The sequence below is a fragment of the Oryzias latipes genome, chromosome 21 (assembly GCF_053564925.1).
Source record: "Oryzias latipes strain Hd-rR chromosome 21, Olatipes_Hd-rR_3.1".
Lineage (NCBI taxonomy): Eukaryota > Metazoa > Chordata > Actinopteri > Beloniformes > Adrianichthyidae > Oryzias > Oryzias latipes.
In genome coordinates this window covers 8266941-8294607 of record NC_136257.1, presented here as the reverse complement: position 1 = coordinate 8294607, position 27667 = coordinate 8266941, and the positions used below count along the sequence as shown (strand labels likewise).

Below are 27667 nucleotides of genomic sequence, written 5' to 3'. Positions count from 1 at the left end.
AGAGAAGAAAAACTGGATCTAAACTCAGAATAAGGATATCGTTTTTACAGTGCACAGTGTTATATTTAAAGCCTCACCTTCTTTTCTAATTTCGACACAAACCATAAAGAAAGTTGCAGTTCCTCCAAAGGCCTCTAGAGGCAGGTTGTTGAAGGAAATAGTTATTCGTTGACTCCCATCTAAAAAACGTCTACTTTACCCCTAAAATACGTCTACATATTCATATTTATCTATTTATTTATTATTTATGCCAATTCAGAGGAGGATCAGTTTTTTAATACAGTAATTAACATTTTTGGAACTCAACCCAATTGAATGGCAGGGAGGTTATCCACCCAGAGATTATCCATCCAGCGTGTATTACATGTTTTTGGGGGAATCTGGTATAAATATATCTGCTCGAACAGTGCAGGCAAGCATAATTATAAGAGATATTTTGGACCAATTTATCAATTTGAGAACTCTCTACAATTAAAGGGTATTGCTTTGAGTAATTTTCGTCCCAAAATTAAAGTATCAAATCTAACAGACAAGATGAGAATTCTAGTCAATTGGCATTACTGGATTTAGTTAAGCAAGACTGGGATGGTTTATTGACTAAGGGCGTCTCAAAAGTTGAAAGCATCGAGGTTAAGGAGGTTTTTTTTGCACCTTCTGTATTCGAGCATGCAGGACATTTCAGTCACAAGTACGCTTCTAAAAATCCAGGGGCCAGGTCTCAGTTCTGCAGCAGCAGCAGTTGTTGGTTCCTGATAAACTATAAACCACAACTTTAACACTTCGCTCTCACACACTCATCTGAGCTCTCACCATCTTTGTTGGTGTGTGTGCACCAGAGCGTGGAGTGTGTTATTAAGGTCATTTGATGTAAATGACAAAGCACAGCGGAATATGTCCTGTAATCTCCCACAGCAGAAAGAAAAAATAACATCTTTTTACTTCCTTGAGATGCGTGTTTGTGCAACAGGCTTTTCCCTCAGTCAGTTGTTGACCAGCTTTCATATTTGAAGTTTAAACTCAGGTTAAAGTAGAAGTAGTTGGTGATGGAAGGAGCTTTTCTACTTCACAAAAACTCTAGTTAAATATTAGAAGGCCATGCTGGGATTTTCTCACTCATTCACCCATGCTTATAGCTTATAGCTCTTTAGTTTTTCCTTTATCCAAAGAGGAAAAAGTATTCCATCGATCGAGGCCAAAACTTAAATAAAGACAAATTCTGTAAAATACTTTTTTAATATTGAAATATTGCAGTTTAAAGAAAAAGCTTAAATTAGAACTCACATCAGTTTAAGCATGTTAGCATGTTCACATGAACCTCAACACAAGGAAAAAAATGATACAACACAGAGAAGTTCAGAAAATATTTAAAACTATGGCGTGTTAACAATTGCATTTCCAGATTTTTTTGCTCTTATTTTGTGTTAAAAAATACTGAATATTGACCTAAAAAGCAATTTTGTTAAAGACTGAATTCAAGACAGTGCAGGCTTATAAGTTGACTCCCACGCTGTGTGTGTGCAGATGTGGCGGTTGGTGCCCCACAGGAAGACGACCTCAGAGGAGCAGTCTACATTTACAATGGCAGGAAGGAGGGCATTTCAGCGGCGCCATCGCAGGTACAGAAAAACCACGGCTGACTCGATGCTTTTGAGTAAATCACAAACATTTTTTTTTTAATTTAAGCATCAAAATAATGTGGACTTAAACTAATTTGCAGAGGTCAGTTGTGCGTTGTGATGAGCCTTTTCTAAAAGCCTTTATTTAGATTTGTTGGATGAGACGGTTCAAACGTATATTTCTTTTACCTTCTTTAAACAAAACTATTTTAATTTAAAGACGTGTTAATAAGTTTGAAATGAGTAACTGAGATGCCGATCATTCAAGCTCAGTAGAGTAGAGAATGCAGCATTAATAAGCCTTTTCACAGTTTGTGTTTGTTTTCAGAGGATCACTGGATCCTCTCTTGGGCGTGACTTGATGATGTTTGGACAGTCACTGAGCTCTGGCATTGACGTTGACAACAACAAGTACAAAGGTATGCAACTTTTTCAGTCACCATTTAAATCTTGAATTTGTGGTCGTTTCACTGTTAAATCTGAATAAACTCTGTGTCTGCAGATGTGGCGGTCGGTGCCTTTCTCTCAGATTCTGCTGTAATTCTCAGGTACATCTTTAACAAAGTTGGTTAGTTACGCACATTTTTGCAGTAAAGTTAGGCCAAACATGTCACAATTTTTATTTGGAGAATTACGGACGTAGCCACAGGGGTTGCAAGCCAGTAACTTCTGTGCCGGTCCCAAGCCCGGATAAATAGAGAGGGTTGCGTCAGGAAGGGCATCCGGCGTAAAAATTGCCAAAATAACCATGCGAATCATCCACAACACTTTAGACATACCGGATCGGTCGAGGCCCGGGTTAACAACGACCGCCACCGATGCTGTTAACCTACAGGGTGTCGGTGGAAATTTGACTACTGTTGGTCGAAGAAAGAGGGGAGGCAGAAGGGTCCGTGGCCAGAGAGAGAAGGGAAAAGGCAGGAACATAGGTTTGAGAATAGGGACTCTTAACGTTGGCACAATGACAGGGAAAGGCAGAGAGCTGGCAGACATGATGGAGAGAAGGAAGGTAGATGTACTGTGTGTGCAGGAGACAAGGTGGAAGGGCAGCAAGGCACGCAGTATTGGAGGAGGATACAAACTGTTCTATCATGGTGTTGATAGGAAGAGAAACGGGGTAGGAGTGATTCTGAAGGGGGAGTTTGTAAACAGTGTTCTAGAGGTGAAAAGAGTCTCAGACAGGATGATGAGCTTAAAGTTAGAAATCGAAGGGGTGATGGTGAATGTAGTCAGTGGGTATGCGCCACAGGTTGGCTGTGAGTTAGAAGTGAAGGAGAGATTCTGGAGTGAGTTGGATGAGGTCATACAGAGTTTCCCCAGAGGAGAGAGAGTTGTTATTGGAGCAGACTTTAATGGGCATGTTGGTGAGGGCAATAGAGGTGATGAGGAGGTGATGGGCAGGTTTGGTGTGAAGGAAAGGAATCTGGAGGGACAGATGGTGGTGGACTTTGCGAAGAGGATGGAAATGGCTGTAGTCAACACTTACTTCCAGAAGAGAGAGGAACATAGAGTGACATACAGAAGTGGAGGTAGGAGTACTCAGGTGGACTACATCCTATGTAGACGAGGTCATTTGAGAGAGGTTAATGACTGCAAAGTGGTGGTAGGAGAGAGTGTAGCCAGACAGCACCGCATGGTGGTGTGTAAGATGACTCTGGAGGTCAGGAAGAAGAAGAGAGGGAAAACAGAAAAGAAGACCAAGTGGTGGAAGCTACAGAATGAAGAAACTTGTGAGGAATTTAGGCAGAAGTTGAGACAGGGTCTGGGTGGTCAGGATGAGCTTCCAGATGACTGGGAAACTACAGCAGAAATTATCAGGGAAACAGGTAGGAAGGTGCTAGGTGTGTCATCTGGAAAGAGGAAAGACGGTAAAGAGACTTGGTGGTGGAATGAGGAAGTACAGGAATGCGTCCAGAGGAAGAGGTTGGCTAAAAAGAAGTGGGATGTAGAAAGGACTGAGGAAGGTAGACAGGAGTACAAGGAAGCGCAGCGTAAAGTGAAGAGAGAGGTGGCAAAGGCCAAACAGAAGGCTTACGATGAGCTATATGACAGGTTAGACACAAAGGAAGGAGAGAAGGACTTGTACAGGCTAGCCAGACAGAGAGACAGAGATGGGAAGGACGTGCAACAGATAAGGGTGATTAAGGACAGAGATGGAAAGGTGCTAACAACCCAGGAGAGTGTACAGAAAAGATGGAAGGAGTATTTTGAGGAGCTGATGAACGTGGAAAATGACAGGGAAAGAAGGGAGGAAGATGTGGTTGTTGTGGAGCAGGAAGTAGCAGAGATTGGAAAGGATGAGGTTAGGAAGGCTCTGAAAAGGATGAAGAGCGGAAAGGCCGTTGGTCCTGATGACGTTCCTGTGGAGGTATGGAAGTGCTTAGGAGAGGCAGCAGTGGAATTTCTAACGAGGTTGTTCAATAGGATTTTAGAGAGTGAGAAGATGCCTGAGGAATGGAGGAGAAGCGTTCTGGTTCCGATCTTTAAGAACAAGGGTGACACGCAGAACTGCAGCAACTATAGAGGAATAAAGTTGATGAGCCACACAATGAAGCTGTGGGAAAGAGTAGTGGAAGCCAGGCTTAGGAAGAAGGTGGAGATCTGTGAGCAGCAGTATGGTTTCATGCCCCGTAAGAGCACCACTGATGCCATTTTTGCTTTGAGAATGTTGATGGAAAAGTACAGAGAAGGTCAGAAGGAGCTGCATTGTGTGTTCGTAGATTTAGAGAAGGCGTATGACAGGGTGCCGAGGGAGGAGCTGTGGTACTGTATGAGGTCGTCTGGAGTGGCAGAGAAGTATGTCAGAGTAGTTCAGGACATGTATGAGAGAAGTATGACGGTGGTGAGATGTGCTGTAGGTCAGACAGAGGAGTTCAAGGTGGAGGTGGGACTACACCAAGGATCAGCTTTGAGTCCTTTTTTGTTTGCTATGCTGATGGACAGGCTGACAGACGAGGTAAGACAGGAATCCCCCTGGACAATGATGTTTGCAGATGACATTGTAATTTGCAGTGAGAGTAGAGAGCAGGTGGAGGAACAGCTAGAGAGGTGGAGGTTTGCTCTGGAAAGAAGAGGCATGAAGGTCAGTCGTAGTAAGACAGAATACATGTGTCTGAACGAGAGGGATCAAGGTAGAAGCGTTAGGTTACAGGGGGCTGAGGTGAAGAAGGTGCAGGAGTTTAAGTACTTGGGGTCAACAGTTCAGTGTGATGGGGAGTGTGGAAAAGAGGTGAAGAGGCGAGTGCAGGCAGGTTGGAGCGGTTGGAGGAAAGTGTCAGGAGTGTTGTGTGACAGAAGAGTGCCAGCAAGACTCAAAGGAAAGGTGTACAAGACAGTGGTGAGACCAGCTCTGCTCTATGGGTTAGAGACGGTAGCAGTGAGACAGAGACAAGAGGCTGAGATGGAGGTAGCGGAGATGAAGATGTTGAGGTTCTCCTTAGGAGTGACCAGGTTAGACAGGATAAGGAACGAGTACATCAGAGGGACGGCTCATGTTGCCTGTGTTAGCGACAAAGTCAGAGAAGCCAGACTGAGATGGTTTGGACATGTTCAGAGGAGGGATAGTGGATATATTGGTAGAAGGATGTTGGAGATGGAGCTGCCTGGCAGGAGGGCAAGAGGACGGCCAAAGAGGAGATACATGGATGTCTTAACAGAGGACATGAAGTTGGCTAATGTTAGGGTAGAAGATGTCCATGATAGAGTGAGGTGGAAAAGGACGATTCGCTGTGGCGACCCCTGATGGGAAAAGCCGAAAGAGAAAGAAGAAGACGGACGTAGATACATGGCAGAAACTGGCGTTTGTTTGTATCATGTGGAAACAGCTTTTCTGCGTTTCTTGCATAGGGCCCGCCCTGTTATCCAGGTGAAGGCATCTTTAACTCTGCCTGACCAGATTGACCAACAGGTGGCGCTGTGCCGCGACCGTGGCACTCCGACTGTCTGCTTCAATGTCACCATCTGCTTCAATGCTACATCTAAACACTTCAAAGGATCCATAGGTATTTTAAAAGTCTCTGCCAGTAAAGACCTTGTTTTATTTTCAAGCTTTGACTCTACTCAGGTTTTTAGGATTAAAAAATATACTTATAAAGGCAATATATATGACAGTAAAAGCAGATTTTTTACTCTCATTTTAACAGCTTTAGTCAAAGGTAGCCTTCTCAAAAGTGTGTTGATTAACTTTGCTCATATCAAAGAACAGAAAAGAGGAATAATTTAGCAAAAGCACTGTGCTTTAAAGACTCAGACGTGTGGAATTCCATCAGGGTGATCAGACTGACACCTCACATTTATTCAATTTAGAATTATCTCCAAAAGACCTTCAGATTCTAAATAAAAATACATTTCTATTGTTGTTTCCCTACTTTTGTCATTAAACATGTTTATCTGACTCCCTTCAAATGCAGTTAAAAGTGTAAACAGATTTCCCATCAATTTCTCTTTTCCGTTCAGATCTGCAGTATAACTTGACCTCTGACCTTATCCACAAATCCTCCTTTCCTCATCGCTTCTATTTCCACGGTAACGGCTCATTAAATAGCACAAAGGGAGACGTGAAAACACGACACGGCCGTCTGACGTGTACGACGCACATCGCATATCAAAGGGTAAAGCACAAACTGGGAGAACAACCTCTCCATCAGTTGTAGAGATCGTCTTTCTTTGCTTCACCTGTACCCGTTTCTTTTTACAGAGAGATGTGAAGGACATTTATACTCCAGTTCAGTTTGAAGTTTCCTATGGTCTCAGAGAAACGACTCAAAAACATGTCGTCAAAACTTTTCCTCCATTGAAACCCATTTTGCAGCAAAGTGCAGGACAACGCCACACCATCACCAACCAGGTACTGTTTATTAAGCTGGGAAAGCTCAGAGGTTGAGGAAAATATACATGACTGAGGAGAACACCTAACGATGGATGCTTGTGCTGTCGAGAAAAATGATTGTCATTTATGTTGTAAACTATTGTGCGTTATCGAGATGGCGTCCCTTTTAGTTCACGAAAGTGCCAACCATTTTAAAGTTGATCATGAAGGAGAAATTAATAATTGTAGTTTGTGCCTAGATAAATTTGGATGACACCAAGTCTTTTGTGCGTTGAAATAGAGCAAGATTTGCACCAAGCTTCCTTCAACTATAGGTGGCAGATATGCGCTAGTACCCCTCCCTGTTTTTCCAGTGTGAACACCATGTATGCCATGGTGCCTTCAAGAATATGCTTTTAGTGCATTCTTCAACGTGCGTCACATGCCCGGTGGAAACATTGCAGAAAATAGCTGCTAAGCTTCTTCTGACGTCCTTTTCCAGCCTCTCCATTCTCTATATGTAGCTTATAAAAGCAAGATAGAAACAGTTAACAAAGAAGTGATCTTAAGCGGAGAGTCAAGGGTTGTTATCGTCAGTTACTAAAAAGATCAAAGGTCAAAGGAGCTGTTTGTAATGTCACCTATCAGGACATCATGACTGCTACATTTTCACCTTTCGTTTTCTTTCTTTTGTCAGACTCGGTTTGCCCGTTCCTGCTCTCTGGGGAACTGTTCAACAAACATGCAGCTGTCGAGTCATTTAGTGCTACCTGAGTAAGAAAACACACACTCACATGCAGACAACCAACCCATGCAAAGACGCACACACAGCTGGACGTCTCTTTACACTACAAACAAATATGAAACTAACTGATTCTGAATCTTAAAGTGAAGTTTAATAAGTACGTTTGTCCCTGGTTTCTGTAGTGATGACTTTATTTCCGCCATCTTCATATGTTTAATAAGCTGAGCCTTACAGTTGGGTAAAAATGGAAAAACATGAGGGGTTTTCCCCTGGCAGCACATGGTGGCAAGGAGCGGCAGGGAAGAAACTCCTTCTCTGCTATTGTAACATTTCCAATTGGGCTGTAACAAAAGAAAACACACACGATTGAGACAGAATTTATAAAAAATAATTCAGGCAAAATGGTTTCAGGTTGAACCTAAATTCTTGTTTATAATTGGATTCTCTGAGAAACTGAGGTTTGATTTTAAGCAGGAATATAGAAAACATTTGTAAAAGTTGTTTTCAGTCACACATTAAACTGGTTTAAAGATAATCATATTAAGCATGTTGTTCGCTGTCAATCATTGTAATTTTTATTTAGACATTTGAAGATAAACATGGGGAAAACACTATAAACATCTAAAATAATCAATAAACGCAGTCATAGTTCTTTAAAAGCCTAAAAAAAACTGACAGTTTGTTTCTCCAGTTGTATTATTTGCAAATGTAATATATATTATTGTTATCAGTTGATACTTAAGAGTTCATTAAAAACCGGATCTGACACAGTATAGACACATGCTTATGACATTACAATAGAAGATTGCTAATTATATGTTTAATTTCAAATCATTTTTTATAATTTTCTGCCTCAGAATTTTACATTTGCAACTCATTTTTTGATTTTATTTAGAGTTTATTATTTTATTCCAAGCATTAAAATTTCAAAACCACAGATATGTCTAACCCATTCCAGATATTCATTAATATATTGGTTAGAAAAAAAAAAGAAGAGACGTGATTCTGGTAAAGTTGGGTTTAGCAAAGAGATGGTTAAACCGAATTAAACCAAAACAATATTTGTCTAAAACAGGTTTAATACTTCATGTTGGTTTGACTGCAGCGTTTTTTGTTGTCAGTCAGCAGGATTTTGTTGCTCTGGGCTCTGCACAAACAATCATCCTGAAAACGTCTCTGCTGAATTCTGGAGACGACGCTTTCCTGCCTCGACTGACACTGCGATTCCCCGACAACATCCACTACGTCAAAGTGCTGCAGAATGTGAGTGAAAGCAAGCAGAGCTGATGGAAAACATGATTTTAGATTTTCCTATTCCGGTCTTTGACTGTGATTGTAATCACTGATAAAAGCAAGAGTCTTTTTCATCTCACAGGAGCTGCAGCAGAGGAGCGACAGGCTTGTTTTTAATGTTTGCTTGCAAAGAAGCAAAGTAGAAAGTAAAAAAGAAAGTAGATTCTGCTTTTCTTAGATCATTTCACGTTGATCAGTAGAAGAAGCGATAATTTACTTCAGCTGTGATCCAGATGTAGGGGGAACAACGAGCGTTTCAAAGAGACAAAATCAGGATTGTTTACTAGATTATATACTCCTAAATTTCTCCAGCCTCGTCTATTTACAAGTAAAAAATTAACAAAACAATCCTCCTCCTCTCTTTTTGCAAGCAGCAAGACAACCTGATCAGTTGTGATGTGATGAAGGAAGACAACTCTACAGACGTGAGCCTTACCTGTACGGTTTCCAGCCTTGTTCTGCCTGCCGGCTCTCAGGTTAGTCCAAATAGTCTAAATTTCAGAACAGAGTGCAGTGACCACCGCGTCGCTCTGAACTGACCGCTAACACGACACATTAAGAGTGTTGCTATGAGTCTACAGCAACAAAACAAATAGTCTGTAAAGGAAATAATGACAAATCAATCAAGAACAACTAAAACACATCCTGAGTGTTCTTCACTGTTTGAGTCCATTGAGTGCATAATTATGTTTATTAATTCAAGGATTTAATCCAGAACATTTACTCAGAGAGAAAAAGCTTAAACTGTTCCCTTTATAACTTTGATGATGATAATATTTTTTCTGACATATACTTTAAAAGGAAAGACAGGACCAGATTTTAAAAAATTAAAGAATAATGTGAACGGGAGTGGAAGGAAGTAAAAGCCTTATAGACACTCACCCCCAAATTTATCACGATACCCAGTGCACCCATCAGTGTATGTATTACAGTGTACACACAGAAATAAACAAACATGGAAACATCCGATACACGTTTGTCATGCATAAAAATCCATTTGGTTCCACTTTTAAAAGGTTATTAAAAGAGAAGTTTCACTATTGACTCAGGTAAACAAGTGCAGTTTTTTGTTAACATACAGTGTTTGGGAGCTCAAAAATCAGTAAAATTAGAGAAAGTGCATGCCTCCAAGACAAAACACAGGTTTCCTAGACACCCATGATGCTAGAACTAGATCAAAACAATTGTTTACAGGAGCAACATTTGTCATTTCTGTTATTTATTAACTAGTATAAGCGTGAGGTAGCAACTCAGACATGGTGGGCATCGTTGGTCCAGATATCACCTGTGAGGTGGGCTAAGGTGCTCAACACAAAACAAACCCAGAATGCACCTGCTTTTGCTGCTGAAACTTCTTTTTTCCATAACAGTTATAGAGTAATGTCCCTCCCGTTTTAAAATATTGAAATTGCCAAAAGTAAATTAAATAAGGGGACTATAAAAGTGCACAGTTTTTTATGTCCTTAAGGCTTCTGGGTCTGGACTGTTTGTGCTAACACAGGCCTTTCACCATGGAGACTCATAGATGTTAACAGTTGCATAAGAAGTAAAAGTCTGATATCATGACACTTAAATGACTGGTCATTGTGTGGTAACTGTGAAAGTCTGCATGAAACTGAAGAGTCGATTTCCGATGTAGTCTAAAGCCTGTGGCACTGTGAAAGCTACAGACCAACCACTTTTTTGTGTTTATGTGTCACGTCTACAAGTCATCTTTTATGCAGCAGTTATGAAGACAATAGAACTTACAGAAAAAAAGGAAGTTTAGAAATATCTTAGGATGCTCTGACACATGAACATTTTCTTCTTTTTTTTTGCGTTGCAGATGAATATCAGTTTTCTGTTTGATGTGAATCACAACAGCACGCCTGGGGACGTCCTCATTCAAATGAACACCAGCAGGTGGGGAATGACCTTCTGACCTTTGTTTTAGAAAGACTAAAACACATGTTTACCAGCTACAACATTCATATTGGGAAATAATCTCAGTATCGGTTTTTATCATGAGTTAGTCAGGAGATCATGGGTGTAACTGGTTTCTCCGCAGTGACAATTATGAGATGGAGAAGTATCTCCATGACAACGCCATGAGCCTCAGCTTTCCTCTCAAATATGGAGTCAATGTCAACATCCACGGGTCAGTGAGCATACATTCATGTTCATGTTAAGATGAATCTTTATGTTCTTTGAAAAAGTTAGCAAACAATGATGGTTAATTTACAGGAAATCAGAGACTCTCATCTGCAGCAACACAGTTTTTTAATAAATGTAAAAGATCAGAAACCTCAGTTTATTGCTTTTCTGGCATGAAGGAAACACAAACTGCTGCGTTTGAAGTGAGTCCATGGTAATAGATACTGATGATACATTGGAAGTCACTAGACAAATGAAATCCTTTAATAAAAACAAAACAGATGAAATTCTAGTTTATCTCAACAGTTTAGTGTAACACAAACAGAAGTCCTGCAATGCAGTGGTTCCCAACTGTTGGGCCATAGAACAGTACCAGTCCGTGGGTCAGAGAAAAAACAAAAAACTGACTTGCAACATTTCGATTTCATTTACAATCTGATTCTAAAGTACATTTAATTTAGTAAAACTACGTGATTCTGTCTGACTCTCTCTTAATGCAAGATGTTCTCCTTGGTCACGCGTCTTAAAAACATCCGCTATCTTCCTGAAGCAGCTGCTCCAACTGTTGTATTGAAACCCCCAATCTAGCAAAGTTAACAAAAAACAAACGTCTTTAGAAAGTTTCTTTGCACAGACAAGAGCAGGTGAGGAAGCAGAAGAAGAGCTTCTGAATTTAAAGAAAACGAAAGCTGCATTTACCCGACACAACCTGATGTTCTACTGAAAAATATAGATTTGTTACCATAGTTGTTCCCACATACCAGGCCCGCTCTGCATACTATGTGGCAACCGACTCTCGATGATGTTATGAGGATGCTGCTAAAAAAGGTTGCATGCAAGATAGATTCACGCTTACTATTATATTTAGAAAATACCAGTTTTTTGAGTTGAGCATTTTTATTGTTTGTATTTATCTGCCACACCTTGAAAGTGGAACGAGGAGGAAGTTGGCTTCTGGTTTGTAGCCCCCACTCTGATGGTTAAGTGCAAAGTTAAGGGAAAATCTCCATCATATTTTGATGGGTCTTACACCAAATCTATTGTACAAAGAAAGTTTAAAACAGCCTATAGATATTTTACTAAGGATAAAGATGAACTTTTCCCCCAAAGGTTAAGAGAACCTGAAATCTAAAAAATCAGACACCGCCTTGTGCAGACCTCTATGTGAAAATATTGTCTGACATTAAACCGGTCTGTGGCCTCTAAAAGTGTGGGAACCACTGCTTTGATGTATTTGAAAATATCTATTACTGTTTTTTAAAATCTTAAAAATCTTTAAATTGAACTTTTCTGCTGCTAGAAATATCTGTTTCTGCTTCTGCAGTTTTGTATCTCCAACTTCCTTTTTATTTGGGGATGAAGACACAATTCCAGCTGAGTGCTACTCTGAAAAACTCAACTACACATTCAAGGTAGGTCAGTCTGCCTCTTCTCGTGTTCAGGCAGAGTGCAGAGTGAGATAACACTGCAGGACATTTGCATTGATGCAAACTACCATGATTACACGTGGTGTAACATTTGAGTCACATTTCAATTACAGCTGAACGTTACAACACATTATGAGACTCATAAATTACCCTCGTCGCATAATTCTGATGATGAAGGAAACAGCTGCGGCGGTCGGTTGGCCACAAGTCCCGCCCACAACTGAGAGACGAATTTCTAATGAGCTACTGCTGCTCTACAGAATCCTAGAAACTGACACAGATTTTTTGATTTTGACTAAAAAGAACATAATCTTAATTAAAAGACAACTGGGAACGCTTTAAAAATAGATCAAAAGATGCTTGAAGAGAGACTTTCAAGAACTTGCTCTTTGTGCAGAAACTTGATAAACATGCAGAATGTTTCTCCATCCATTTCTAAACTAACCATGTTTCTGTTGTTTTTGCAGGTGTTAAATTCTGGTCCCAGCAGATCAGTGGACACCGTGGTTGACATCAGACTGCCAAAGATCCTTTCACCTCATCGACACAAACTGCAGAAGGTGATCAGCTTGAAGGTAAGACCACACAACAAGCACAAGCGAAGGAGGAAGTGGAAGCTGCTGGGTCTCTCCTTGGGGTTTTGTAGTGTCTGTGTGGTTCCTCATAGCTGGACCTGATGTTTGACATCAGTCAGCACAATCTCTAAAGGAAATGGTGCAAGTCTCTTAAAAGTGAAGCTCCTGTGTGACCTTGTTAACATTTTCAAACTTACCGATTACCTTCTCTTCCCGCAGTCGTCACATGGTAAGTGTTCGATCAGCGGCAAAACCATTTCGGTCTTCGAGGACTGCGACGTCCCTCATGCTTCTTTCATCCAGAAGCTCATCTCCTTCTTCTCGCCTACCTCCACGCGCACATTGGTACACAAAGACACACACACCTGGACACCACTTTCAGCGAAATATTTTAGATAAAGTTTTCCGCTCAGTGCTTGTTGAACAATCCCATCAGAAATGACAAGAAAAATATCTTTCAAACTGTTCTGTGTAGCTAGTCATTTGTGAGAGTTATTGCTAAACACACAGCAGATTTCATGTCTGTTGCAAAACAATTAAACTCAGAAAAGTGTCAGGAGGTGAAATAAATCAGTAAAATTCCTCATCATGGGACTCTGACAGCCTCCAAGGCTGTTGAGAAATTCTCTTTCACTGTAAAAAGAAGTCAAGTCAGCATTCCAGTGGGTGACCTGCTTTTATTTGTGGCTACGCAGTTCTGTGGCCGTGGAGATGAACTGTGTGAACACTTGATATGTCGCCTCGGTAACCTAGATGTGGGGCGAGATGCTACCATCCTGCTGGAGGTCAACCTGAACCCTGCTGTGCTGCTCCAAGAACCGGTAAAACCGCACAAACGTACAGGGATTCCTTTTGAGTTCTGTCATTCATTTCATAGACGTATTATTATTATTATTATTATGTTTGTAGCTGTTTATTTCCTTTAAAGTTAAATGCTTCAGTCTAAAGATAAAGGAAAGGTAGAAGTTTTATTTCCATCATTGTAAAACACGTCCGATTGAGTATCACTCTTGGTTTTAAAAACACATTCACAGTGCTCAGCATAAATGAGTACAACCCCTTTAAAATGTTCTAATTTAATCAGTAGCTCAATGAACAACAGGCACATTTTCAAACTTTCCACAAGGTAAAGTTTTATTGAACACTGTTTTATCTCCATAACCTGAAATTTAGCTCAATGATCTAACTTAGATCACATAATCTTCAGTTTTACCCAAATTGGTTGAAGCAAAAATGAATCCACCCTGCAACAAAGACGACTACATCTTGTATTTTGCTCTGTGATTTTTAAGGACAGCACCAAGTCTTCTAGGCATGGAATGAACAAGCTGGCGACATATTGCAACACCCCTTTTTTTTCATTCTTTAAGAATAACCCCTTTTAGACCCCGGATGCTGGATGGAGAGTGATGCTCAACTTGTGGCTTCAGAATCCCCCACAGGTGTTGGATTGGGTTCAGATCAGGAGACATACTCAGCCACTCCATCACTTTCAGCCTGTTATTCTTCAGAAATGCCACAGTAGCTTTAGACTTGGGTTTTGGATCATTGTCGTGTTGGAAAAGTGCTTGACGACCAAGTGCCCCCACAGTAGCAGCACTCATGCAGCCCCACATAAGGCTACTGCCACCACCGTGTTTCACTGTAGGCACCATGCATTTTTCTTTGGAATCACCTTTGCAACGATTTACAGTTTTAAAACCATTATTTCCAAAAGCGGTGATCTTTGTCTCATCTCTCCAGAGTATGGAGTCCCTGTAGTCTTTATCTTTTTCAGCACGGGCCCTAGCAAATTTTAGGCATGCTTTTTTGTGCATGGGCTTAAAGATAAAGATAAAGATACTTTATTGATCCCAGCTTGGGAAATTCAGTTGTTGCAGCGTCGGCGTTAGGCTCAAGATACAAACATACACACAATAGACGACAACAGAGAACCAGAACAATCAATCGGAAAGGAACATCAGTGAATTAGAACAGTTGTATTGCATGCCACATCAGGAGAGAAAAACAGACAGACCCTAAATGACTTTATCTATTGCACATGGATGACAAGTTATAGAGTCCAATGGAGTGAGGTACGAAAGATCTCCTGAACCGGTTTGTGTGACAGCGAAGCTGCCTTAGCCTGTTGGAGAAGGAGCTCCTCTGACCATCCAGTACAGGATGGAGAGGATGCTCAGGATTATCCATGATGGATACAAGCTTATTTAAAGTCCTCCTTTCCATCACAGATTCAAATGTGTCCATTTTACAACCCATTACGGAGCCAGCTCCATAAGCCTTTAGGAGAGGCTTCCTTCGTGGACGATAACCATACATGCCATTCCTCGGCGGTATGCGCCGTATGATGTCACAGGAAACAGTCACTCCAGTTCGCCTTTCTACTGCTTTAGCTAACTTCTGTGGCGATTTTCTTCAACCCTTCTCATCAGAAAACGCTCCTGTCGCTTCCATGGACGGCCTGGACGTCTCTGTAGGATGGTTGCACTTCTATCTTTCTTCAATGTTTGGATCACCTTTGCTATAGTATTTTGACTTATATGTAAAGCTTTGCTGATCTTCTTTTAGCCCTCACCTTTTATGTGCAAAGAAATGATTTCTTTTCTCATTTCTTTTCCATGGGGAGCCATTGCTGACAGCATTAAAAAGAAAGGGCTTTTCTCAGTTAACTAATGCCCTTTTCTAATCATCTGTGTGCTGGACGCCTCTAAAATGAATCATTAGACTCACTTGTGGTTGAATGCCTGTTAATTAGAATTTTGTAGTCTTAAGTTTGGCTTTTCTCCTAAGACTTTGACTGTGGAGCACTCATTTTTGCAACTTGAGCTTGAATTAATTTGTTAGGAAAATCCCTTTTTTGTGTGTGCAAATGAATATATCTTGTTTGCAACCAATGGCCCACATTTGTAGGTGGATTTTGTAGTCTATTAATTCACATTAAATGTTGACTCTGAAAGGACACCAAAGGTTTTCTGACAAATGTAGTGGGGTGTACTCATTTATGTTGAGTACTGTGTGTATTGCACAAGATTGTTATCAGTTTAGAAACCAGTGGAAAGTATCTTTTAGTCTGATGCAGTATGACTTCACAGACGTGAAGTCATAATAGTTTGATACTTTTGCAGCCGTGTTGTGAAAAAAGTGTTTGTCTCTATTGCAACTATTATTTTTGGCAGATTTAACCTAAATAATTATTTTTAAATCATTTTTTTGACTAGTAATAAGTAACCATTTAAGTTTAAAAATAGGTAGTGCATTTTTGCATATAGTTTTTTTCAGATTAAAAGTAGTTCTTGTGATTTTTGGGATCACCATCAAATCAAACTTTATTTATATATCACTGTTCCTATGAAAGCATAACACGAAGCGCTTTTCATTAAAACAAAACAAAATAAATTATATAAAAACAAGCACGCAAATTAAAAGAGCCCCCTCCCCCGTACCTACATAGCCAGCCAAACATATGGCTTCTTGTGCACAATGAAATTAACTATTTTATGGAAAGTATGATGGGAATGTTGGTTAATCTTTTAGAGATCAAATTCTGTTGCCAGCTTTAAAGACAGGACCGACACATTTGGAGGGAACACAACTGTTTCCAGTAAATATGTGCAGCTCAGATATGAACCATTACAGTCTAGACCTGTGAGCTGTTAATGTCTGCTGCTTTGCTGTAGCTGCTCAGAAGTCTCGTTTTGCAGGAACTTTAAGTGTAGTCTTAAGTCTTAAAACATACAGTCAAATCTTAGTGTTACTTGCATTGAAGCAGCCTAATCTCTGCGGTCTCTCTTCTTTGTCAGGGCCGTCACGGCATCATGGCGTTGGAGAGCACTGCGCTGATGTCCTTTCCAAGAGAAGATCATCACACTGTCCTCATGCGGGGTCTCCCTTTCACTCAGGTATCCCAGAACAGAGATCCATCTCCACGCTGATCTTAATTACAGAGCTTTCATTACAAAGCCACAAACTGTAAACATCTCCTCACTGTTTTACATGTTGTCCAGCTTTATCACATGATGAATGTTCAGCTGTGCTTTGTGCTGCACCTTTAGGTGTCGGTGGAAGCCGTCTTTACCCAGAAGCTCACCACAGCGGTTCAAATCTTCATCATCGCTGTCAGTTTAGTTTTAGGACTCACAATCCTCGCTGCTCTCATCTGGTGTCTGTGGAAGGTGGGCTGTCGTTTCTTGTTTTGTTTTCTTTTTCTCACAGCTGCAGGACTGCTGTCTAGTGCTGTTTTCTCATTTATCGCAAGACTAAAATAATCCACGATAGGTGACATCTGCAACGTGGGATTACAGATGTTTAAGGCTTTAAAACTCATCATTACACACTTTATACACTTATCTCAGACAGAGATTTAAATGCATTTCTCTCTTGTTTAAAATCTCAAAGTTCAAATCTTTCTAGAAAAATAAGTCCAGTATTTTAGAATAAAAACAAAAATCTGTCCGCAATCAAATGTCAATTTTACTAACTGAACACACAGGAGACACGGCCGGAGGGGATTGATTGACAATAGTCTACGGCCAATCAGGATGCACTGTAAAAAAAAAAAATGCATGCAAAATTGCCAAAAAAAACAGCGAGACTGCAAAAGGTGAACCTTGATATAGCGAAGGACCACTGTAGATAAAAAATGGGAATTAAACATTTTATTCATCTACATTTTATTTCCTTACTTTGTTCATTAATTAAAATGAAAGCTTTAGATTGGGTTGAACACAAATCAAACAAAAACAAATCCCCACCCTTTTATTTTTTCTGTAAGAAAGTCTCACAAATAAAAAAAATGATTTGGTGATAAAATGATTTAAAAAAAAGAAATGATTTGGTTTGAGTTTGCCTATACTGTTTCTTAGACTATAATGACACACAAACTGCATTTGTTGTTGACATATTAAAACTTGGTAATGGTCGTTAGCTGCTGCTCATCAAACTGTAAATATTACTGCATTGGAAAGTAAATGGATGCAGGAAAAACTCATCTTGAAATTGCTTCTGTTAGCCACTGTGCACTTTGCTATCACAGGTGTGTCCTGTGTGATGCAAAATCTGCAGCATTACATCACTAAAGCTACGTTCACGCCTGTTCATGACACAGGCGGGAAAAGTGCTTTCCTGAACGTTCAGCATATGGTGTTCACACTGGACTGTCACTACCCGATACCGATGTCCACCACCTATGGCTAGAATAGGCTTGGTGTGAAATGACAAAATGGTGGGAATCTTACAAATCTCGCTCCAGGCTATTTCTTTGACAGCTCTATTCCGATGGTGTCATACAATACCGGCCGGGGACAAACTGCAGTTATTGATTTATCCTCCATGATCCATTTGCAAACAGTTGTCTCTTCTGCAAACTCAAAGGGACGCCATCCAAACACCCCTTCCTAATCTCAGTCCTTGATTGGTCAAAGTTAGACTTCAACACGTGTTCAGTGGCCTCGCGTTTTGTACGTAGAGGCCAAAGGCGGTTGTAAAAACTGGTGTGAACACTGGTTTGAACTCACTTTTACGTGCATTCACACAGACTTTTCTCTGGAAGTGGTCACTTGAACGAGGGCGGCGTGAACGTAGCTTTACTAAAACTGTGCTGCACATTTAAATTTGGGATTGATTCATTTCAAGCATCAAAACCAAAAAATACTAAAGAGATCTACATTTATGCATAGATATATCAAACTTTGGAGGATTAATTGGGACTAAAGTTGTCCATGTATGTATCCACATGTAAATGATGCCTATAATTATTTTGATTCATAAATAGACATTTTTTTACTTATAGATACATTACCTGACACATTGAATTCATTAAATGTAAACCTTGTCAATAGTTGTTTATTTAAACTTAGATAATCTTCTTTTTCCCACAGTTAAAATGCGGTTTGTAACTTCTAATTAAAGTTATTAAATTAGATTGTACTAACAATTTTAAATAACAAAGAAGAAGTGCTCATTGATTAATATAAAGACATTACGTTATTCCAGAAGTCACTATATGTATCACAGGTCAGGTATGAAAATGGCAAAATCGTTTTTAGTTTGTGGATCATCTTCATTGTTCATGTTTTCTGTCTGATTGACAGGCTGGTTTCTTTAAGAGGAACTTCCAGAAGAAGGAGGAAGAGGAGTTCAACAGAGACAGCTGGGATTATGTTCCTAAACTTAACAAAAGGGGAAGCACCACCTAATACCCTTGAGCACACGGGCAGCTCTCTGTGTGACGGTGCTACAGCTTTAAGCAGACGTTCAGCCACAGGGACTGAGGCTCAGCGCTCCACAGGCCAACGTCTTCCTAAACGGACGCCGCTGACCGTGTTCTGGACACACCTCTTTTGGGAAACCTGGACAGAAGACATTTCTGTTTGATTCCATTTGACTCTAAGGAGGGAGAAACCACCAAAGCAAAGCGACTTTCTGCTTTTCTCAGGGATGCACTTCTAGATTCTGATTGGCTCAACAGTCTGCACATTATTTTCTTTCCTTGTATCATACCTGCTCATCACGCGGTCAGGAAAGGGAACTACGGCTTGTTCTCCTGCCGCGTCTAAGTTAATCGTTATTTATGAATGTTATGGCTCCACCTGATTGACGAGGTGAAGGAAATACGTCTGTTCACTTGTAGCAAAGCATGCTGGGAGAGCCACACAGGTCAACCATCCTGAAGAAGAAATAGATGTTTCCTGATACTTGATGTTAAAAAAAGAAGAAGATGATTATAGAACAGCTTCAAATGAAACTCAATCTTTAGACCAATCGTGTCTTTTATTTTATTTCTGTGCTGCTTTACAACAGAAGTGTGAAAATGCTCCCAAAGAATAGGAAGGAGGACCCACAAGGAATCAGGACACAAAAAGACGTAGAAAATAAAGTGTAATAAAATATATTCAGAGGATTGTTACAACTTGTTGTATTCTGTGAATGCAAACAGTTAATGTAACCCTTTCGTTCCATTGTGTTCATGCTGTAAAATATGCAAAAAACAGTGTTTCACTTTATTTTGTTTTTTAGTGTTTTGTCTATTAGTTCATTTTGAAAAGACATTTTGTGCACTGGAAAGTCTCACTGATTTATATCAATATAAATATATAGAAAATTAAAATATTTTATACAAAACGAGCATTTGTTTTCCTCAAGGTGTTGACCAAAGTGTGCATTTCTGAGATGTTTGAAGAAAGCCTTTTACCACAGATCAGTGTTTTTGGTTCCAATGTCTGGAAAAATATTATTAAAAAAACTACAGGGACCACTGGGACTATAACATGCCTGAAAATAATGTTTTTTTTACATTAATAAGCAATATAAGACTGAACTTAAAAAAAAGTAACAGAAGGGGGAATCAGACGTTAGCAAATGTAAACATAATTTTGTTCAGTAAACTGATTCTTCAGATGCAGCTGCAGGAGACGGTGGACTCGGCCTCCTCCACCTCCTCCCCGTACAGAGAGATGAGTCTGGGGTGGACCCTGAACATTTGACGGAACAAACGAGTGTCAATCCATTGGTGGGATGGCGCGGTCTTTGCAGAGACAAATACATGCCTTCATTTTCCAATCATGGAGAAAGAAACTTCTCTGTTTTCTCTGTGTTTTTATGCTGCTGCTTCTCTGATATTTGTCATTTTATTCAACAGAAACACAATCGCAACCCTTTTTTTAAAATGTACTTAAAAGTTCTAGCTCAATGGGGGAAAAAACGTTTGGAGACGTTCAAAAGTGACAAAAACCACGAGCCTGTCATCAGCGTAAAAAAGCATCACAATGTTATTTTACAGAGACAGCAAACACAGAATCTTGAGGATTTTCTTTTAAAAACTAAAAGACAAAGATATTTACATGTCAGCAGGTTATAATTTTAAGCTTAAAATAAATGAAAATAGTGTGTTGGTGTGTGTTGTTTCCATTTGAGTTTGTGCAAAAATACTTCTATGTATTTTTTTCTGTGCAAGTGTGGTCCAGCATCCAGTGTGATCTAGAGTTTTCTGAGCATTCTATAGTCAAAAGAACTCACATCAGATTATTGCTGTGCAATTCATATCAATTATTAATTCATTTTCATGTAACAGAAATTTGAAGATGTAAGCTTTCAAAATTCTGGCGTGGAATGATGAGAAAACTGCAGCTTTGTCCTATTTAGTGCAGCTACATTAGAGATGGCTCCAGTGACTCATTATAGAGATAATCTCCCCAAACCCAGCTCACCTGATGAGCACCTCATTAGCAATCTCCACCAGCTCTCCATCAATATTCCAGGGAAATGCGGCTCCTTCTGGTTGGATGATGGGAGTGCTTTTGGAGTCTCCCTCTTCTTCACTCTCCTCCTTGGAGAAGCCAGACATTGAGAGAGGACGGATCTTCACTGCTGACACAGCATGCGTCTCCACGAAGGAGAAGCTAAACTGGAGAGCAAACAGGCAGTCAAGCAATGTGTGTGTTTGCGTGCGTTTGTGTGTGCGCGCGCGTGTGTGTACATGAAAAGACACAGAGGCTTGTAAAAATCCTTCTTAAGCTGCTCGTTAATGTGAGGAGTGACTGAGTTCATTCCTCTTTAATTTAGTCTGCTGCAATACCATTGGACTCCAACAGGGGGCAGCAAAGACTGTCCATCTGTCAGTGGTCCGTGGGGTTTCATCAGAGGTTTTTCTTCTATGGGTACTTTAAATGAATGTATACGTTTTACAACCAGTGGCGTGATTTAAAGTCACTTTTCTAAATATTCTTTAAAAAACTACTTTGTCATATGTTTTATTTTACATTTCTGAGTATGTAACTTTAAATATTGGTTTTAATGAACATGATGACTATTGTTTTAACATGTCAACTGAAAGTGCAAACAATATATATAAACTCAAAGCATAAGCCATCTGTGAGATGTTTTGACTCCAAAAGCAGCCTTTCCAATAAATACTGACACCTTTTTTTAGTAAAGTTTCTCATCAAAATCACAGTTTTTACAGTTTCTGTGCCAAAATAAAAAATAAATAAAACACATAATCATTTAACGTATTTCAAGCTTAAAAATAATCATTAAACTAGTAATTGTGTTAAAGGTCTGAGGAGACACACTTCACCTGCTTGGCTGGCAGGTGAGCTTCACAGCCAGGATTCAGTGCTATGTGTTAGTCTAGGTGTCAACAGCCACACCTGGATGCTGCGTGTCGCCATGTTCCCGTTAGGATGGAGACTATTGAAGGCCTGTGGCCGTACCTGGATGTAACTCAGTCAGTAAACAGTCTGTTTACTCAGTAGGACAGTGGATGCTCCACTCCCAGTATATTTAGAAAGTGGGTTAGTGTGTTGTCTCTTAGGTCACCCAAAGCCAAGCTAAACCAGGCTAAGCTATTTACCAAAGAGTTTTTTTCTACTTCTTTAAAAGGGGAGGTTAAGGATGAGGAAGCGATGAGTGATTCCAGTCTGACTTTGTTCTGTCATGTTTCCATAAAAAAGAAAATAAAAAAGTTTCTATTCAATTTTTTAATGTAAAGTAATTTATAGTTTATCTTTTTTGGCCAAAGTGCAGATGATGTTTCGGTTTGGGGTAAAAACTGTGAAAGGAAATCCTATTCCTCATTCAGTTTATTCCTGAAAACCCTCCGGTTTTGGTCATTTTACTCTCAGGAATCTCTGTTAAAAAAAGAATCTTGACGTTTTACGCAATTTATCAACCTTTGGCAGCATCACGACCAACAGCATCTCTAACCTTTTTTTCACGCAGCAGTCTTGTTCCATGTTGACTGTAGCAATATTTTATTTAATATGTCGCATTCACTGTAATTGCAGAAAGAATAAGGTTGATAATAAAGTCATTTTCATATATAAATTTGGCTTTTTTGCTGAAGTGGACAGAGTGAACCGTGACGTTGCTTAAACCGTGCATGTGACAGGTAATCAAGAATGTGTTGAAGCACGTTCCTCAACACGCATTTAGCATTCCCACCCACGAATTCCCACCCTAATCCCTAACTACTATAAAACTATATAATGTGGGACTTCGTAGTGCCCTGAATTTTTAAAAGCGATTTAGACACCATGCTCACAACTTTTTTTTTTACGGCGAATATGACGCCATCAATTTCACAAAGTTCAAATCGAATTAATATGAGCGTTTTGCGAAGATCATTTATGAATTCACTGTCTTCTGAAGATAAAAACGTAGAGGGTTTATCAAAAAATTACATTTAAATACATTTTTTGGCAAAAACATTGCAATGTGGTCCATATTCGTCGATCTAGTGAGCATCAATGCACGCTGGTTTTTCTCAGAGACTTCTGGGAATTTTCTAGGGCACTGGATTTTGGAATTGTAGATTCAGACAGCAATCCAAAATGGCGAACTATACAGTGCGTATAGTGCACTATTTAGTGAGTAGGGAAGGAATTCTGACACAACCATGGTGTTCACACTGGACAAGCAGGGAGGGGCTTCTTCTTTTTCTTGTGCTACTGTTTACTATCACATGTCCACCGCCTACAGTTGAATGAGGCCTGGTGAAAAATGTCAAAGTGGTGCAAATCTCACAGATCTTACTCTAGACTTTTTCTTTCACAGCTCTATTCCGATATATGAAAGACTTTGCGTCATAGAATTCAAGCCACAATCAAGCCACAATTATTAATTTCTCCTCCATGATCAATTTACACTCCCATGAATTAAAAGGGACGCCATCCAAGTGTCCCTACGTAATCTGAGTCCCTGATTTATCAAAATTCAATCTGATTTAATTTGTAACGCAATGGCCGCGCGTTTGTATGTACAGCTCAAAAGCAATTGTAGAAACTGGCATAACTACACGTTAAATGCGAGAGTTTTGAAGGTGGAAGCCAAAAATACGCATTTACACAGACTTTTCATTGAAATTGTTCACTTGAACGTAGCTCAAGGATAAAGGCAGCAGCTCGTCTTGATGATAAAATGACAGGAAAGATGTCCAAATGGAGAACTCACCTCTCCACTGGAACTGCCGAATCTTTTCAGGTGTTTGATGAACTCTGACCTGGATGTATTTTCCACTGCGATCAGTGACGCACTGCCACTGGTTAGACTGTCAGATACAGCAGGTGAACATGGATGTTGGGTAAAGACGCGGAGCAGTGTGTTGCTGTGAAAGCTGGAGGAACTGCTCACATGGATGTACCTGGTGTTTGGAGCCAGTCCTCGAGGTGCGTGTGAACTCAGACATGGTATGGACATGACGCTGATGCTCAGATACTGGCCCTGCTTGGTTGTCCAGGAAGCCTCACCCTCCCCTTCTGCAAAGAACAACCACAGATTACAGACGGGACACGACATCTGCTCCAAAGTCTAGCTAAAGACAAGAACTCAAGGCTTACCTAAATCTGAGTCCTGCTCCTGGTTTTCATCTTGGCCTCTGATGTAAAAGAAAAACATCTCTAAAATTAAAGAATAATCTAGAAAATGAAACATAATTATATTGATCACTGTAGTATAATCATAGGAAAACTAACAATCAATGATGGCTTTAAAGAAAAAAAGCATCTATACTGCTTATTCAACCAAATAAGAAGAAAAGTTTATATTTTCTAAAAAATATTTTTACATTAAAAAAAACTTGCGATTGATAGCATAACATTAGATATCCTTTAATTGATGTGGACGTCTTTAAAGTTAGTGGAGGCTAAACTCGATTTTTCTGTTGTTCTGAGAGACTTTCAAATTAAAATATCCTAAACTAATCTGTGGCACTCATTTATGCTGTTTTACTGCTACGAGCAGCTTCTGTTTAGTCAGCATTTGGAAACTCATGAAGTCATTTGAATATTGATTTCTTCTTTCCACTCTTTCTTCTCATCTCTCCTAATTCTAAAACATGACGGCTTTTTCTGAGTTTTCTAGAAATAGCTTTAGGGTATAGTGCTGTCGGCGGAGACATGGAAGGTCACAAGATTTTCTTTCCACCTTAAGGTATTGTTTTTTTTGTTGAAAAGGGATCGTAAAAACTTAAAAGTGAGGTGGAACTGATGTTTTTTAAAAAAATGTCATTTTTACCGGAGGTGTAAAAAATAAACCATGCATTTCTGATGGGAAAAATAATACTATTTTATGCTGGTTAGAGTTTTTTTTAAAGAAACGTCGTTAAAATAAATGTATGATTTTTGATTTGATCATCTTTTGGAGTGTTACCATAGTTGGAAAAGCTAAACATGCAAATCTAGTCACCTGCAGACCATTACAACATTAGAAAGGAGTCAGAAGGTTTTTCTCTTACCGATTCCAAAATAAATTCTGACGTGATTTTTTTGCTGGTAAAAATGAAAGCTCACATTCTTCTGGTCTGGAGACGATAGAGAAGGAAAAAGGCATTAACTAAGTGGAAATTCATTAAGTAAGATGCACATTGTGGCTTTTTTATTATATTCTTCTCTTTCACAAACACAAAGTTCATCACCTCAGCTTAGCCAATGTCTTCACCAAAGCATACTCCCGTCTCCTTGACGACGCCATCCATCTCTTCTTCTCTGCCCGGGCTAAGCTTCGCCCGCCAAAACCAAACATGGCAGAGAAACCGAAATGCACCGACTGACCGACAGGTGAGAAGCTGCACATGTCCACCTGCTGCAAGTGACCTGCAAACAAAGAGATGCTTTTCTTACACAAGACCCTTCAAACATGCAATATATGACCATTAAACAGGCCATAAATCACACCGTCACCCTGAGTTAGATTGGTCTGAAAGCCTTTTATCATTTTGCAAACATGCGTCTAAAAGGGAACATACTGTTTGAGAAACCCAAGGTTCTTGACATTAGTATTGAAAATTTAAAAGATAAAAAAAACCTGCAAACAGAGAAAACAAAAAACAATAAATGTAATTTTTTTTAAATTATTAATAATTAAATATAAAACCATCCAATACATTTTTACATTTTTTAATAGAAAAGAAAAATACATAATATGGTGCAATGTTTGTTCCCAATAGGAGTATTTCTAAAAGTAAATACTTTTTCTGTCTGTGCTCATCTTTTTTTACATTTTATTTTAGTGTTGGAAGTTTTCTTAGAGAAGTATAACTAAGTTGGTTAGATATAGCGTTTAGATGCCAATGAGCCTGGAGAACAATTTCAAAGGATCTGAATTTCATTCCCAAAAAATTGGATCCACTTTGGGCAAAATCCAGTCTAAGTGGTTTAGATTTCAAACAGCTGCCAGTTGGACCAGAACAGGCAGTCGCAGCAGAGTCCTCAGTCTCTCATGCAAACGTAGCGAAACGTCCATATAGATAAACAAAAAATGAAACAAACCCAATGAAACCCAAAAACATCAAAGTGCAGTTCAATAGATCACTAAGGTGCAATTTGTAAGCTAACACACAACAAAATCAAGCAAAAAGGAGAGTCTTTTTAATGTGCACGATAAAAATAGACTAAAAAAATGAAGTAAATATGATAAGACTTTCCTGTTTCATTATAAAATAATAAATTCTCACAGATATTTATTAAGTGGTCCCAATGGTCCAGTTTAAGGCACAGGGTCCACACACACACACCCACAAACACACACACACACACACACACACACACACACACACACACACACACACACAGGATGCCATCTGGCAGCATACCTGTTCTTACCTACTGCATTACTGTCTCTCCACCTGGCTGTCTGTCTGACTGCCTGTCTGGCTTTCTGGACAGAATCTGATTTCCTCGCCATATGGCATGTCGTCAGTGTGTTTACATAGCTTACATGGTGCACTTTTTCACTGAGATTGAACCTCCTCCACTGATCCGAGGTCTAACTATAGAACGCCTTCATGAATACATTCAAAAATTATCCAAAGATGTCATGCATTTATTTATCTGTCCCTATTTGAAAATATGTCAAAATTATTTTATTTAATTGTTATATTTAGAATTATTTTCACAATGGAACTGGTATAGAAACTCAGCAAGCAGAATTTTGAGTCGTACTTTTTTCCACTATAGCTGAGTCTTTACAGAAATACTATGAATAAAATCAAAACATATTCAGTTTATTAATTCAAAAAAATCGTTGAACTTTAGGTAATGAATTACAGATGAAAAGTGTAAATAGCTGATTCAAACCTTGCAAAAACTGCATTCATTCTATAAGGAATGCTTATTTCCATATTTAAAATAATAATAATTGTAGTTAGGAAATTACATTTTAATTACATGAGTTAATAGGGTTAATGCTTTTATGTAAATACTAAAAGATATTCCTAATCTTTCTAGTAATCTGCTAGTTCTCTATCCTTCCAGCTCCATGGACAACTAGCAACAGCTAGTCATTAAAGGTATTTAATCCTGCACAAACTATAAACTTTTCATGCTTTTTAAATATACTTTCCAGCAACTGGACATGTATTTTTCCCTGTACAATGTTATGACCTCTTTGCTATCTGCTGTGTTTGTTTGGTTGTCTTGAAGATGTGGGCAGCCCTCTAAAGTTCCCACTTTTGTGTTTTGGTCATTTTCCATACTTTTCATGTCCTTGTTAATTGATTCACTAAATGAAGTTGTTCTATGGCTTCAATAAATACTGTAGTTATATATTTGCCTATTAATACTGATAAAAACAGTGGTGCTCATGAAGTCGCAATCATTCAAATTTGGATCCATTGGTTTAACAAAAGGACACATGACGTGTCACAATCATTTTTAGAAGAAATATTCTACTCTAACATGAGGGCAAGCAGTGCAGTCACAATAAAATGTGTAGAGGTCGACAAAAACACTGCAAGAAGCTGATTGGTTGGCACATTTATAAGAAATAATGGGGGGGCTGAGGTGAATGGGGTGGTGCATTGAGGAGTATGGCAATAAAAACCTGTGATTTGGTGAAACTGATCCTGCTGCTGGACATCTGTCTCTTTAAACTCTGCTCATGGAGTGGACCTGACGGAACATCAGCCAGAGCTCCAGCTTGGACTCTCAGTGTTGTAAACAACACTAAATTACTTAAAAATTAGGCAGAGATGGACTTTCAGAGCATAATAAATAAGTTTACTATGGAAGAAATTCATGGAACACCCAGAAAGGCATTTCCAAAGGCTGGTGCTTTTTTATTTATTTTATAAAATTTAA

At 39.3% G+C, this 27667-nt stretch overlaps 2 protein-coding genes across 13 annotated transcripts in view; one reads left to right on the top strand and one right to left on the bottom strand.

Moving 5' to 3' along the window:
• itga4 (integrin alpha 4) overlaps positions 1-19715 on the top strand; it is a 29874-nt gene extending 10159 nt beyond the window's left edge. The window contains exons 12-29 of one of the 2 annotated variants that reach the window (XM_004081554.5): positions 1522-1616; positions 1945-2035; positions 2119-2164; positions 5463-5617; positions 6072-6226; positions 6313-6462; positions 7121-7197; positions 8290-8431; positions 8836-8937; positions 10287-10363; positions 10509-10598; positions 11919-12006; positions 12489-12596; positions 12816-12941; positions 13292-13417; positions 16397-16495; positions 16649-16768; positions 18686-19715. In XM_004081554.5, the coding sequence (XP_004081602.1) occupies positions 1522-1616; positions 1945-2035; positions 2119-2164; positions 5463-5617; positions 6072-6226; positions 6313-6462; positions 7121-7197; positions 8290-8431; positions 8836-8937; positions 10287-10363; positions 10509-10598; positions 11919-12006; positions 12489-12596; positions 12816-12941; positions 13292-13417; positions 16397-16495; positions 16649-16768; positions 18686-18790 (1952 nt within the window). In that variant the 3' untranslated portion in view covers positions 18791-19715. Of the gene's footprint in view, positions 1-1521; positions 1617-1944; positions 2036-2118; positions 2165-5462; positions 5618-6071; positions 6227-6312; positions 6463-7120; positions 7198-8289; positions 8432-8832; positions 8938-10286; positions 10364-10508; positions 10599-11918; positions 12007-12488; positions 12597-12815; positions 12942-13291; positions 13418-16396; positions 16496-16648; positions 16769-18685 lie in introns of both variants that reach the window. The other variant, XM_078939685.1, reaches the window with a different exon arrangement.
• cerkl (CERK like autophagy regulator) overlaps positions 16741-27667 on the bottom strand; it is a 32521-nt gene continuing 21594 nt past the window's right edge. For 5 of the 11 annotated variants that reach the window (XM_078939686.1, XM_078939689.1, XM_004081553.5 and 2 more), the window contains 7 exons: positions 25006-25183; positions 24826-24891; positions 23930-23967; positions 23734-23848; positions 23544-23640; positions 20801-20997; positions 19346-20065 (listed from right to left, as the gene is read on the bottom strand). In XM_078939686.1, the coding sequence (XP_078795812.1) occupies positions 19987-20065; positions 20801-20997; positions 23544-23640; positions 23734-23848; positions 23930-23967; positions 24826-24891; positions 25006-25183 (770 nt within the window). In that variant the 3' untranslated portion in view covers positions 19346-19986. Of the gene's footprint in view, positions 16879-18806; positions 18944-19345; positions 20066-20800; positions 20998-23543; positions 23641-23733; positions 23849-23929; positions 23968-24825; positions 24892-25005; positions 25184-27667 lie in introns of those variants that run through there. The other 6 variants (XR_013652799.1, XR_013652802.1, XR_013652800.1 and 3 more) reach the window with 5 other exon arrangements.